Source organism: Euphorbia lathyris, chromosome 7 (assembly GCF_963576675.1).
Source record: "Euphorbia lathyris chromosome 7, ddEupLath1.1, whole genome shotgun sequence".
Taxonomy (NCBI): domain Eukaryota; kingdom Viridiplantae; phylum Streptophyta; class Magnoliopsida; order Malpighiales; family Euphorbiaceae; genus Euphorbia; species Euphorbia lathyris.
The window spans coordinates 76,314,855-76,330,976 of NC_088916.1; the positions used below are offsets into that span (position 1 = coordinate 76,314,855).

The window sequence follows — 16,122 nt, forward strand, 5'->3', positions numbered from 1 at the left end:
AATAACACGAATATCATCACGATTATAATACAATAATTGAAATTTACACGTGGGTATTTACTTGCAAGCTGCAAATGTCGTTCTATTGGATAATCTAAAGTTTAGAATGGATTTGAATTCGCAATGTCCAAAGTAAAAGGAATAATGAATTTTGATATATTTTTCAAGCTGAAATAAATTTTAGGATAATGTTTAAATTTTATCTTAAATTTTTTTAATGTGAAAAATTATATCCTTGATAATTTTAACTTTGAGCCCCCACTTCACGGTTTAGTGATCAAATTTTCAGTTTAAATATCAAAACTCATAAAACACAATTTTTATATGGGCCTATAGATAGAGGAAGGAGAGCACGAAGTTCTTCTCGGTACACTTTCGAATGTCGAGAACCACCCTCATAGAGGTGGTTAAGCTCCTATCCAACTTCCACAATCTTTATATACGGAATCTTCAACATATGAAAATAATGAGAAATTTTAAAAGGAGTAACATACCCTACCAATTAATTAATACTCTTAATATGAATCAACTTAGGTGAAGTTGTACAAATTTCTCATTTAATTGGTTGGATGTATTGCTCTCGTTATATAGTAGAAAGTCTCCGAAAACAATATTGTTTTGGCGCAGAGTAGATTTTTTTTTTATAAATCCACTTTTTTTTATAAATCCACCAATATGTATTGATTTTTTTTTTGCAAGTGAAAACTGAATCCGTGACTCTAAAACTGTTAGTTGAAGATAAAATTTTCTAAAAAAATTACTGGCAAATTTGAAACTTAGCCCTAAATTTACTAATATATAGTTTTTTTTTTATTGAATATATATAGTTTCTTAAATAGAACTAGTTAAATATTTTTTTCTTTCTTTTTCAAGCTTAAAAAAAAAACAGTGGTCTGACTGCGAGATTTTAGTGAAGAAGATTAGTAGATTATGGCCTCTGCGTCAATGGCCGCGTTCACATCAAAGCCATTCTCAATAGCGTTATTAGTAACACGACAAAGACCGAGCTCGATTTTCACTCCTTTGGCTTCTTATTCTTCTTCTTCCCCATTAAAATCAAAAAAATTGGTTCTCTACTCAAAGCCCGGATGCTGTTTGTGCGATGGCCTCAAAGAAAAGCTTCAATCTGCTTTCTTGCTTTCTGGTCCTCATTCACTTCACGACGTCGATTTGCAGGTTTTTCCTATTTCACTGAACCCTTGTTCATGTGTTCTCTTTCCGCATCGCTTTCAATTTATTGAGTTTGTGCAACTTTTTTAGGTAAGAGATATAACTAGCAATCCTGAATGGGAGAAGGCTTATCAATATGAAATACCTGTGCTGGCTAAACTACTCTCTGATGGCACTGAGGTTAGTACTTGTTTTGCTCCTCCATTTTTATGTTTAGCTTGTGTATTAGTGTTGGACTGTTTGGTTTTGTGACTGTTTTGAGTTTATATCAGTAATCGGCACCTTTTATGTGTGAATTACACTAATTTAGTGTGTTTTGTTAAACATAGAGAATGGATCATTTTCTGGTTGACACGAAATTGATAGGCAAATTCTTTGAATAGGATGATCTGCGGAAACGACCTGAACCTCTTTCTTTTACTTATTTTTAATAGGGATAGTAAAATTATGTGCCACTTGTGAAGAAAATAAACGGACCTAATATAATTAGAGCTGTAAATGACGTGAGCCGCTCATGTGTAGTTCGGCATTAGACTTGATAAAAGTTTGACCATGTTTGGCTCGTTTATAAATGAAGCGAGTTTGAGCACGGTGAAACTTAGCTCGAAAGTTTGCGGACAGGCTCAGTTATAAAGTTCATGAACAAGCTCGATTATAATGTTCATGAACAAGCTCGTGACTAAGTTTGGTTAGAGTATTTTGTAGCAATAGTATTTCTGTAAAGAGAGAAATGTAAAATTACTTAGTTTTGTAGGTTTCAAAATGAAAATTGTGTAGTTTTGTTTCGAAGAAATTTCAAATGGACATAATTAATGAGTTATTGGCGAGCTTAGTTTATGAAGAGAATTAACGAGATGCTCGCGAGCAAAGGTCGCAAACAAATAAACGAGCAGCTTGCAAATAAAATATTGAGCACGAGTTCAAGCTCGTCAATTTTCTAACAAGCCGAGTATGAGCATGCCAAAGCTCCGTTCGGCTTGATGACAGCCCTACACATAATACAAGCGAATTAGGGGTTTGTTAAATATATTTTGGGTCATACTGTTTTAGATGATCAAAGTTAACTTTTAACTGAAAAATAACAAATAGTGAAATTACACGTTATCCGTGACCACAACATAAAAATGAAACTGATCTAATTGGCTTGACATGATTATAATACAATTTTTTTTGTATTGGGTTAGGAATTAACTCATTTGACACCTACTCAATAATTGATATGTCACGAACACGAATTGCCACCCTACTCATACGTTATTTGAAGGACTTTACTAGTTACAGTTTTAGAGCAGAACAAAGTCCAAAATTTGCGTAGTTCATCTGATATTGGATGTTAGTTTTTGTGAACTGGTTTCCATTGGAGTTCTTAATGGAAAACCTTGTAACCAAAATTGAATGCTGGTCAAGACTTATTTGTTGCTGATTAAACCTGTCTAATAGACTTTGATACCATGTCAAGTAACCTATTGTTGCACGGACACTTCTCTTTAGTAGCTTTTCATGTCCGTGTCTGTTTTTGTTTGAAGGTATTTTATAAAGGTTATGTTTTAGAAATAAGGTTTCCAGTATCCGTATCTGTGTCCATTTCTGTTTTTGTTTGAAGACTATTTTATGAAGATTATTTTAGAGATAAGTTTCCAATCCATTTATGTATCTGTGTCCGTATCTGTTTCCATATCGGTGCAACATAGCAAAGAACCAATGGAGTAAAAAAACTTGAGCTAATAGATAAAGCCAAGAACAACTTTTTATTATTATCTCACAGTACTCATTGTCCGAATTGGAATGTGATATAGTTGGTGTTCTTCATCGTATTGTCTGAAAAAGAAAATTCTATTGTGAACCGGGACCAGTAGCGATCCTTCCACTTAGATGATGCCATGACATTCCAACTATTGATGCGGCATCATCTGAGTGGAAAGACTACTACTGGTCCCGGTCCATATTAGAAATTCTGTGTCTGAAATCAATCTCCAAGTAGTTGCCCTTCTCTAGGAAAATGATGAAAGCTGAACTAGTTCTGCAGTTCCTAAAAATGAGCCATATATATAATATGCAGCTTGATAATTTATCCCAATTGATTTTTGATTTACTGAGCCTGCTCAATGTGCTTTTGCAATCTGATTTCGAAAAATCTACAATGGTCCAGGACCAGCTGGTCCTCGAACATTCAGGAGGTGAGACATCAGAACCACCGCTGACGTGTCCCGGACCAATCATTGAGAAGAACTAGTGATAACTTAGGGAGAAAACTTCTTCTAACTGATCCGGATACTTACAAAGAGGATCTGGACAGGGGTTTTCCTTCAGCATTCTGCAAGACAAACAATGTGTTGGCCTGGTCTCGACGGGAGACTCTCCAACGTTCAAGTCAATTTTGATTCTAAAAGAGCAATAGTAATAATGCAAGTATTACAAAAGAGAGAGATGCACATATGTGTAATTCATAATGTGTATCTTTCAAGGGAATGAGACCCTTTAAATATGAGTGGAGAGATTCATAGTATGATTAAGTATAAACCGATTCTCATTGGTTATAAAAGAATTCTAAATGAGGCAAGACTCCGTAAAAAGAGGAGACCAGCACATCTGCTCACAAGCTTCCTAATTAGTCCAGGATGTCGGTCATCCTGTTTTAGGAAGGAATTGCGCCTTCTGGGAGCAGATATAAGTGTCTAGTAAACCCGAGGAGGATCCAACTCAGGAATTTCCTCCTCTCAGGAATTTTCACATGCACCTTAATGAGTAAGTGAATTTGTTCATTCACTGTTAGATATAGGCTTATTAAATCTAAGCTCAGGATGCTTTGAATCTTCACCTTAGGATTCTAATAAGCCTAGATCAAACGGTGAATGAGCAAATTCTGCATGCTCATTAAGGTGCATGTGATCAACACTGGGATCCAACTAGTATCTATCCAAACTGTATTGTTTGAGCTTAATTCTGGACCTAAAATTTGTTTACATATGTTATGGACTAGCTATTTTGGACACTAGATCATCATCATTCATCACCTTCATCCTCAGACTTATTAAATTTAAACCTTAAAATGCTTTAGCAACAAAATGATGTAAACGCCATGTGTATTAATTTACTGTCATGTGGTATCCATTTCGGTTACCTTTTCATTTAACTAACCAATCTCGTAAATGGGTGCCATTTGGCAGTAAATTAATGCACATGACGTTTATGTGACCGACCTGATTGAATTGATTTATGTATCTTAGTCAGTATTTTCAGCTAGAATTTGATATGAAAATGTTCAAAGTAATTTTGTTGGTTTCAAAATGCAAAGAAGAGTTGTTTTTAGGCTTAATACACAAATAACCACTGAACTTGTTCAAATGTTGCAACTGCCCCTCGAACTTTCAATTGTAACAACTTACCCTTTAAACTTGTCCAATTGTAAAACATAACCCCTCAAACTTGTCCAATTGTAAAATATAACCCCAAATTGCTGACATGGACTGTAATTGAAGAAACACGTGAAATACAAAAGCTGCAACGCTCGTGGAGTGTGATAATCAGATCTTTGGCGTAATACGAATCCGGAGAAACGTTTTTACGGTTGCTTCAAGTACGGGGTAAAAAAATTCCCAATTTGGGGTTATGTTTTACAATTGGACAAGTTTAAGGGGTAAGTTGTTACAATTGAAAGTTGGAGGGGGCAGTTGCAACATTTGGGCAAGTTCATGGGTTATTTGTGTATTAGGTCTTGTTTTTATTGATACAACTAAACTTTTGTGATCTTATGGGGACATTGTTCAAACTTAAGTGACCATCGATGAGATTTTGGCGGTTAAATATGTGATGAATCAATAAGAATTTGATTCTTTTGCACCTTTTGTGTAATTGATTCCATTTTTTCTGGTGGTACCTTACATGAAAAATTAATTTCAGGAAATTCTTCCTAGAATATCCCCTCGACTTGGTGTGGAGCTTGTCCAAAAGAAGATAGCACAACTGCTTTGACGCCATAAAAGTCTGTATAATTCAAATTTACCAAATTTTTTACTCTTTTTACAGTTTATTTTCAAGTGTAATCTGAATCCCAAATATTTAAGACAACATATTTCATATGTGTTAACAGTCATTGAAGTTTGGGATCAGTTTTGATCTCAATAAAATCATTATGGCCAAATTGTGTATAAAAACTCATAGAAATATTGGCGTGATACATAAGATGGTTGACCTTATACCAACTAAGTACTATGTATCATTATGGCCAAATTGCGTATAAAAACTCATAGAAATATTGGCGTGATACATAAGATGGTTGACCTTATACCAACTAAGTACTATGTTGGATAATGTGTGATTTTTAAAGGCAAAAAACATTATTAGGTCTCTGATCTTTCATTTTTTGGTTCATTAAGCCATTGATCTTTTATTTGGATACATTAAGCTCCTGATCATTTATTTTTTGTCTCATTAACCCCTTGATGACCAAAAAAAGTAATTTCGAACATAAAATTCAGTTAACAGACTGTTATTCATTGTACTTACATTCAAAATTTGTATTTTTTCACTATTTGAAAGCAGTTTTGGATGAGTAATGTGGCTGTAGAAAAATAGTAAAAACCTTAATTCAAACTGTAATTTTTTTTTTAATAATTTCAAATACAGATGAAGTTGATAACGTATTTTTAACAGAATTGATGTTTATAACTTACTAATTTGGTCATAAAGGGTTTAATGAGATAAAAAATAAATGATCAGGGGTTTAATGTATCTAAATAAAAGATCAAGGGTTTAATGAACCAAAAAATGAAAGATCAGGAGTCTAATGATGCTTTTTGCCATTTTTAAAAAGCTTAATATATTCTTAGCCCTATGTTTCTATCTAGAAAAAGTCAACGGCTATATATGCTTTGAAAATGTCTTATTTATCATCTGAACTTGTTTAAAGTGATCTACCGATGCTTGCAAATCCGCATGGTAGAATAAGAGAATATTTTGGATAAGTTGAAGCGTGTGATAGTTTAAACAAGTTAAGGAGACATATTGATCATGGTATGCAAGTTCAGTAAGCTAGTATGTCACCTTAAAAAAGTTAAGGGAGTCAAGTAGGTAATTTCAAGCACATAATTTCAAGCACGTTTAGTGTACATATATACAATGTTTTCAAAATATAGGGGGATAATTAATTTTTTTGATAAGTGTAGGAAGGTGCATACGTTTTTGCCACACCATCATAAAAGCTAGACATATACACCGCGCTGTTTAATTGTTATATAGTTAATTGTCTTTTGCATCACGTTAATATGTCGTTTTTTTAATGTAAATTGGCCGAAATGACTCCATTCAAATCAAATGTGAATTGAAGGATTTTATTAAAACAAAATAAAGTTCAACAAGTACCTATTCTAAACTTCAATGATACTTGGGGGTCGGTCTTGAGATTTTAAGTGCTATTTTATAAATGTTAAATTAATAAAATAAAAAATAAAATATTTAAGAATTTAATTATAAAAAATAAAGTAAAAAAAATTCTTGCATTTTTTTAAAAGTAAAATTACTAATACTCTTATAATCAATTTCTTGGAGCAAATCATGTTCAAATAGATAATAAAGCTTCCATTAAATATTTTTTATGACATGGTTAGATTATAAATATGATTTAAGTAACTTTAATTTTGAAAAACTCATTTTTTTATAGTTGGAATAATCAATAATATTCTATAAACAATAAATAAATTTAAAAAACAATCAAATTGTTTTATAATAACTCAATTGCAATTTTTTTTTTCTTTTTTGGTAAAATAGTTCATAAATTTTTAACTTTTGAAATAAATCTTAACTAAGTAATTTTATATTTCTCTTTCTATAAAAATAATATTATTAAACAAATAACTGAACTCAACTGCTCATGACCCTTATGAACACTATAATTGATTCTGCTTGTGAAATTTTGAACCGAGTTTTACTGTGCTCAAGGTTGGCTCATTTATAAATCAAACTGAACATGGTCGAATTTTTATCGAACCGAACATCGAACCGTTTATGAGCACCTTGATTCATTCGCAACCCTACTTTTATGGTCACACTTTCTGCACACCCTCGGATCCGGCGTTGATGATATTCATTTTTTTTAATCCATTTGATGTAGTTGTTTTATGTAAAAATCAGGATGAGGCATATATATGCATAAACATACACGATATTGTTTTTCTAAAGGCTTAATACATCTTTTGCCTCCTGAACTTCTCTAAAAAGGTTGATTGACCCTTGAATTTTCAAGTATCATGATAGCCTCCTCAACTTGTATAAAATGTTCAGTTAGTCTACTAAACTTGCGCAAAATGTAATCAATACTCGGTTGTAAAAAAAAAAGTAAGTTAAATGCGAAAGATTGCACGCGTCTTAAAAAAAGTAAAACGACCAAGATCGAGGATATACGGTTTTAATATTAGTGAAGACAAGTTTTATAGTTGAACAAGTAATAACTTCATTTTAATTTATTTTTGAATTATGTAATAACATTCTAAGATGCGTGGAATACATCTTCCGCATTTAACTTAGTTTTTTGCAATCGAGTGATCAATTGATTATATTTTATGCAAGTTCAGAAGGCTAACTGAACATTTTATGCAAGTTGAAAGGGCTATCAGAACACTTTGAAAGTTCAAGGCTAATCAACCTCTTAGGCTGTGGCCCCTGAAAAGAAAGTCCTATTGAGCTTCATATCCCAAACTTTACCCCCCTTTTACAATAAAGCTAGATTGTGATATTTCCATGTTTGATTTTTGTTTTTGCTGCTACGACTTGCTCATGAGAGCAATGTAACCACAATTTTTCTTCGCTTAGGCTTCTCATGATTGTGCATTGTAGGCCCCTGCTAGCTTTAAGGGAAGGCAATTGATTCTTAGGCTAATTGGTTTTAGGAGTGACAGATTTAGGATTCACTGATAAGTGTATTTGAAGTGTTTTTTGGTGATTTATTGATGTTCAATTGATTTTTGGATGTTTTTGCAGAAAAATTTAAAAGCTCTGAACACAAGTTCCACAGAGTTTTTCGGAGACATGTGTGAGAAAATGGCTTTGATTTATTATGGGGGATTGTGAGAAAATGGCTTTGATTGGTGTGGGTATATTTGTAATTTGTGTCTCTGCTTTTTGGAGTTCTTTTTCTATCCCACTTATTAAAGTTTTCAAGGGTATATAAAGGCTTGGGCTTTATAAGCCTTTAAATTGTGTTTAGTGGGTTTTGACAAATATACCACATGTGCGCACTCGCTCGTTCGCGCGACATCCGTCTCGATTGGATTGGGCCCGAATTTTATTTTTAATTTTCTTTACAATATCTGTTTTACTCCTTTGAAGTTTTCTTCAACAAATTATTTAGTAAAAAACGGATCCTGATTTTTCTCCACTTCTATCTCCACAAACTGCACGTTCTAACGTTCATATACTCACGTTCTAACGTTCATATTTTTCAACCTTTATATATTTGTTTAGTTTTCAGCTTTCATATACACAGTTTTTCATCTCTTCTCTTCACAACCTTTCTAGGCAATCATATACTCTTGCTGTTCCAATACTTCCGGTTTTGAGCGCACAAGTTCAAAGGTTTATGTGTTAACCTTGGGGAGCGACCGGATTTCAGATTGCACCTCGGTCTGCCGAAATCGCTTTCATGGTAGTGGCTCCCGCCACGGCACATTTCGATTTCTGTTTCAATTTCGATAAGTTTTTTCTGTAACCCTAATTTCTTCCAACAACAGGTGGGTGCTCAAGGCCGCATAGCACCTCCTTAGATCCGTCATCGGGTCTTAGCATTAGCTCAACTCCGAGGAGCTTGTTTGGGATGGTGAATGAAACATATCAATGGTTGTTACTTCTAGATCTCAAGTTGGTATAAGGACTATTACAGGGAATAGTTAGTTTTCGATATTGGATCTTCGTCACTCCTAGGCCAATGAACATACAATTGGTTAAATGATCCAGTGTAGTCCATTGAGGACTACGAGGTGTTCATTTTGCCTTGGAAAAGATAGGCTCGATGTCTCTATAAGAAAGCAGCCTTATGCACACTATGGAATCGACACTCATAGTACATGCTTCTACGAGAGTCTAGGTTTGATACTGTTAAGTATCACACATTGAATAGCCACATTAATCATTTATAAGTGTAAGACAATCCATCCTCTTCGAGATACTTTTTGGAGGTGAGTTAATCCCGAGTTTAAGATAATATCGGAACCTCCTAATTCAATGATGGGACACCTATTATTGGGTTACTTACATGTTCGGTCATGCAAATTTCACGCTCCAAAGGTCCAGTTTTGAGTATGAGGTTGTGTGTTAAGTATCACATATCGAAATATCTTTTAAAAATGAGTTACGTCTAAGTTTAAGAGATACACATGGAAATCGTGCGAGATGATATTCAGAATTGGATAATGAGTATATGTTTAGTTTCAGCTTTACTTTCGAAAGGTGGATTTGACAGTATGTGTTTATAGAGACGAAATTTCTTCAGTATCAATATATGATTATACGTTCGAAGAAGTCTCGACGACACACATAAATTGTAATGTAGATAAATATATGTTCAATTTCAGCTTTACTTTTAGAGATAGGATTTGGCGGAATGCTTAAAAGGGTGAAATCTTTTCGGTATCAATCATATAATAATACGTTCGGAGAAGTCTCGACAACACAAAAACTTTAGTATAGACCAAACCTATCCCCATGACCCTAGCCACATCTTAAAGTAGTAGATACAAGTTTTTGGTAGAGAAATAGATAGGGTGAGAGTGGGGGATGTCTTGTCATTGTAAAATGATGTATTCCACTTGAGAAATTAATGTAATGTCATGAAAGAAGTGATGTAGCTATATCTTGACCCTATTCCATTGGAGTGCTTACGTTATATGCAATTGACCATAATAGCTACATGACCACAAACACAAATGGTCAAGTTTTTGATGGTGTTGCCACTATAATTTATGCACCTTAGCCCATCTTTTTATCAAGATTATTTCATTTTTTTTTGTTTATCCCTCTCTTTGTAGTCAAATACACTATTTAATTTTATGAATTATTTTTTTTTTGTTATTATAATGCAAGTATTGAGAGCTATAAATGAGCCGAGCCGCTCGTAAATAATTTGATGTTCAGTTCGTAAAAACTCGATTTTGTTCGACTTGATTTATAAACGAGCACAACGAAATGTCGGCTTGAAAACTCGTTATCAGTTCTAAACAAGCTCGATTATAATGTTCATTAACACGCTCGTAAGCTAGCTTGATTCGTTTTTTTAATAATATTATTTTAATAAATAGGGAAATATAAAACAACGTTAAAGAAATTCATAATTAATGAGTTGTTCGTGAGCAAAGTTCATAAACAAAGTTAACGAGTTGCTTGCGAGCAAAACTTGTGAACAAGCTCGCGAACAGTTCATGAACAAGATATTGAGTTGAACTCGTCAAGTTTACAATCCTAAAAGTATTTGAGTATAATTTACGGCGGTACGAATAAAAAAGAATTAATTATCTAGTAAATTTGTCTAGATTATTATTTCGTTTATTTTCTAACGGATTTTTATTATTTTAAAATTTAAAATTATTTATTTTTAAAAATAAAGTTTAGAAACCATAATATTAATATAATAGGATATAGTTAGAGTAATAAATGCCATAATGTAAACTTGCATAACTAAAGAAAATATTTTTTCTTTTTCAATTTTCATTTTTCATTGTATGGATTTTTTATTTTATTCTTTTTGCATTTTAAGTAACATTCTTTTGTAATCCAAAACAATATTAATGAAAATGTAAACAAAAACCAAAAAATGGATAACAATGAAAAGTTCATCAAAATTACATTAACTAATGGCTTTTAATGAGGAAAATATCTTAAGGGTTTGATGTCATATTAAAGCAAAATCATCTTTAACAATTAAAATTAACAATGGATAAATTTTTTCCCAAGTTAAGTAACTATGTGCCCTCTTCAATAAGCAACAAATACCTTTCAATTAGTCACTACTTTTAGCAAATCAAATCATAGTAGAGTTGCAACTTTTTTGGAAAATTTGTCTATCATTTATTCCACTTCAAGATTGGTATTTTGTTTAGAAATGGAAAACATGAGATAGATTCAAACCCTAGTTACTTTAGCTATTGATGTTTATTTTTAATTATTATTATCTAAATTTTCTTTCAAAAATAGCTATCAGTAAACTTCTCAATTCTAATCAAATATTTTAAAATTACTGTTTGGTATAAAACAATAAAAAAGAGTTAGTAAGAAGAGCCAAACCTATAACGACTCAGTCCGAAGTGGATGTCGCTGGGGTAGAAGGCATGAGCAAAGAGTGGTTCTAAGGGATGCCGATGTGGAAACTGGTGGGCCTGTAACGACCTGGTTTGGTGTGGGTGACGTTAGGGTAGAAGGTCCGAGCAAGGAACGTTCCTTAGGGATGATGATGAGACATTAATGAACTGAATCTCACACCGGAAGCAGAGAGAGTGACTAAGACTTATTAGTAAGATGTGAATCTAATACATGTAGACACTTTTTAAAGCCGTGAAGCCCAATGTGTTGAATTTGAGTCAGAACGGATAATATCTATATGATATTGGGCTAGGATGTTACAAAACTAAACAAACACTCAATATTAGATTAAAATTGTATATTAAACCCATAACCCCTCAACTATCAATTGTGTTCTTACTTTCTTATGACTCTTCAACTTTGTGATTGGATATTATTACCTTGAACTTTGCATTAAACTAGCATAATGACCCTTTTTACTATCGGTCAAGTTGACCACTTCAATAGCAGGTTTGCCCCACCATTATAGAGTTGATGGAAATAATATTATAAGTAACTTTAATTCTTAAACTGTTTAGCTTTGAGGTTATTTAAGTATTGTTTGGTTAGGAGAGAGTGCTCTGAAAATAGTGATATGGAAAATAAAAAATGATGGTTTCATGGGAAATGTGATTCTAAACAATTTTAATTCTATTGTTTTTCATTTTGAGATCGTTATTGTCATTTTGACTAGGTCAACAGTCAAAAGCTTATTATGTTAGTAAAGTATAAAGTTTAAGGACCATAATGAAATTAAGAGCAAAGTTGAGGTTCCGTGTGTGTAATTTATGAAGGAAAATAGGCAAACACAGGCACATCGGAAATATAAAAATTTTACCTATTTCCTTTATCCCAAGATCCGTTAAGCGTTATTTCATATAAAGAGGGATACAACAAAATACCTTTATTGACGATCTATCTACAGTTGCAAACGAAGTGCCCACAACTCTTAATCCTGAGTTTCACGAACATAAACAAAAACAAACAAGTAAACGATTAGAATCACAACCAAAAGAATAACAATCAAGAAAGATTGCCTCTAACAAATCAACACAAGATCAAGAAAAGAGAAACAGACAGAGAAATTAATCGAATGGAGACGAGCGGAGTGAATCTCTTCCTCAACTGGGGTGGCCAAATTCCAACACTTGGTGGCTATTAGCGTTGGCTGAAATTCACACTAAAGGGGTATAAATATCCTCTTGAATCTAAACCCTAGTTAGATAGAATTAGGTTACTTAAGTAGAGTTTTATTCTAAATAATAATCTACTAATATTATCTATAATTATATCTAAATATAACAGATAATATTTATATTATTGATAGGATAATAATTATAGATATATAATCACATTAAACCTCTTAATTTATTTATCCCATAATTAATTTAACCACAGTTATAATTCAATTATAATTTGTCTAAATAAATTAACTAATATATACACATTAAATGTATATAAATTTCGCCCCCTTAATGCATAATCAAAATAATTTTAATCTTCCGAGGAACAAAAAAAAAAAATTTTAATCTTCCATTCATTAATTACTATTATGTCATCTTTTGGTTCCAAGTCTTATGTGTGACCTATTAGGTTCTTATTGCTACTAGCTGTATACAACTATTGAATTAATTTCTAAAAATTATATTCAATCTTTTGTATATCGGAATGAGTGCGCAGACTGTGAATAGCAGAACCGTAAACATTCCCCAGAGCTATAAGAAGACATGTTGATTCCGTTGTTGACCTTTCCGCATTAGGTCCAGTATAATTCGATCCTTCATTAACTATATCTTCGAACGAATCTTATGACTATGGATATTGTCAAGTCACATATAACGAAACATTCATTTTACTTGTTCATGTAGAGTTTACTCCGAATGGATACATTAAGTGAAATCTCTATTTCATCTCTTAATCTATCACATTGCAAGGATTTGGAGTCAAGTCTTCCACAAGCGATCCTTGGATATATCTCCTATTTATCAGGAGTGACGAATGCTCAATCCAATGTTAACTATTTTGCAATTACTTCATGTGATACACAATGCCTTCCCGCACACACCCCAGGGTCCTCCCTGTTATGGATCGTGTTTGAACAGAGCCAAAGTATCACACTCCATAATCCAGAATCACTAATTAGCATTCCTTTGAGTATGAGGATTACTTATACCTACTAATACCAATATGATGAACAGGTGACATAGGATAAATCCATCCATCCTGTTATCTCAAGTCGGGTCCCCAATCCTAATGAACTCCTTCACCGGATCCATGTAATTGTCTAGATATCTCCATATCTGAAGCTTGTGATATCAGCTCTCTGTTCATAACAGAAAACACTATTACATGCAAGTCTCAATAGTATTATGCCAACCCCTATTTAAACATATTACTTAACTTGGAGTGGTTTTAAGTTTATTAGTTTATTATAAGGTTTGGTCTCACTTCATGCTTGTATGAACACTTTATAATCACTTTAAATAAACTTCAGGATTTTCTTTTATTTGACTTAATTAGTTCTTAAAAGATGAATGCCTTTATATAGTTTTGATAACTCGGGAAAAAAACCTTGATCGGAGCACTTCCCTGTGAGGCGCCGTTGGGATCGGCCGAGGACACTCCGATGCCAAAGTCAGTAATATTTCTGAGAATAAACTGTAAGCACAAAAGTAGAGAATCAGTAAATGTACCTTTGATCCTAGGAAGCTGGGGTATTTATATAGGTTTCTGTAACCTTCAGCATTAATGGGGAAGCAGGTGAAGAGTCATGTCATTACTTATCTTTAATTGCTATCAATTCTCCATTAATCCCAGCATTTAGCATCGAAACCCTCAGAGTTGAGGTATTCGAACAGTCAAGTCTTTATTCCCCTTTAATGGCTATTAATTGCCATTTAATTGTATTTATTCCCATTCATGGATGGTAATAAAGGCGCCTTTTGGTATTCTTAGATCTGTCAAGGCGTATGTACGCTCTCCTTGAGAGCTATGGCGGGTCTCCACTACTCGCTCTCATCGGGCGTATCTCGTTATGGCGTATCTCGCCATGGTCCACGTGGTGTGGCATAATGCTAGAGACTCATTCCTCTTCCTCATTATTTGCATATTCGCCCCTGCATTAACCCTGTATTAATTATCATTAATTCCACATTAATCATGCATAAATATCTCTTTTAGAAGGAATAATGGTTTGCCATTATTTATATTAATTTTCCCTTATTCCTTATTCAAGAATAATTTGGGTTGTTATCAAAAGCCCCCCTAAAGGTATAAAAAGCTCTTTAGGGCTGTTTAAATGGTGTTTCATTTTTCTATCTTGGAGGAAAGTGGACCCGCCCTAGATGGGGGATCACTTTGTCCTATCTTTGAGGAAAGTGGACCCGCCCTAGATGGGGGATCACATATGGATATGATACGCTTTTAGGGGATTTTGCTTCTTCGTGGATAGGTGGCCAACCGTATCCATTGTTAGCCTCTAGGGGCTTCTTGAGAGTTATATTTCTTTTAGAAAGGGAATAACCCGCCCTTTATAGGACCATTTGTTCCTACCGCATAGGATTATGATTCGCCTTAGGGACTTCTTTTCTTCAGTTTTGCCATATTGAGGAGAATGACCCGCCCTTAGGGATCATTAAGAATGATCAGCCATTTATGGACTTTTGTGCATTTTGTGAGGGGTATGGACACTCTAGGCATTTGCCTTTTTAGCCTTTACTCATTTTCCAAAGTGTTTTTACTTTGCATTTGTGAAGACGAGACTTCATTGCTTTTGATGAAGACGAGGCTTCATTGCTTTTGATGAAGACGAGGCTTCATTGCTTTGATGAAGACGAGGCTTCATTGCTTGGATGAAGACGAGGCTTCATTGCTTGGATGAAGACAAGGCTTCATTGCTTGGATGAAGACGAGGCTTCATTGCTTGGATGAAGATGAGGCTTCATTGTTTTGATGAAGACGAGGCTTCATTATCTTGGATGAAGACGAGGCTTCATTATTTAGAGATGAAGACGTGGCTTCATTATTTGGAGATGAAGACGAGGCTTCATTGTTTGGATGAAGACGAGGCTTCATTGTTTGGATGAACCCTTTTCTTTCCAGAACTTTTTTTTACTAATGCATTATATCTTTTAGCAAGTAACTTTTTAGAATCTGGTTTAGGATTTCTCCGATTGTTTAGGGTAGGTGGCCAGCCGTACCCCAATGTGCGAACCTTTGTGAAGGTTAGAAGCTTTTATTCCTGGTGAGTAAGTTAAGCTGCCTTAGGCGATCGATTTGCTTCCTATCTTTGAGGTGAATCAATCCGCCGCCAGGTCTTGAGACTCTTCTTTGGGAAGAGTATTTGAGAGTGTAAAGTTCTCACGTCTGAGAAATGTTTTAACTCTGTCTCTGACGACGATCAATCGTTTCCTATCTTTGAGGTAGATCGATCCGCCGCTGAGATTATTGTTCTCCTGTCTTTGAGGAGAAAGTTTAGGGTGTAATTTTCTCATGTTTGAGATAATTTTAACCCGCTTTTGATGGTGACCAATATTTTTCCTATCTTTGAGGAAAGAGTTGAGCTCATTTGAAAGCTCTTGAGGGTCTGTGTTTCTTATCTTTGTGGAAAGGGGATCCGCCCATGATGGG

General features: G+C 33.9%; 1 protein-coding gene across 1 annotated transcript; it reads left to right on the forward strand.

Moving 5' to 3' along the window:
- The first annotated feature begins 852 nt into the window (after window positions 1-852).
- Window positions 853-5,437, forward strand: LOC136234867 (uncharacterized). Its single transcript, XM_066024356.1, has 3 exons — window positions 853-1,176; window positions 1,261-1,350; window positions 5,071-5,437. The coding sequence occupies exons 1-3, from the start codon at window positions 931-933 to the stop codon at window positions 5,140-5,142; spliced, it is 408 nt and encodes a 135-aa protein (XP_065880428.1). The 5' UTR covers window positions 853-930; the 3' UTR covers window positions 5,143-5,437.
- Window positions 5,438-16,122: the final 10,685 nt, after the last annotated feature.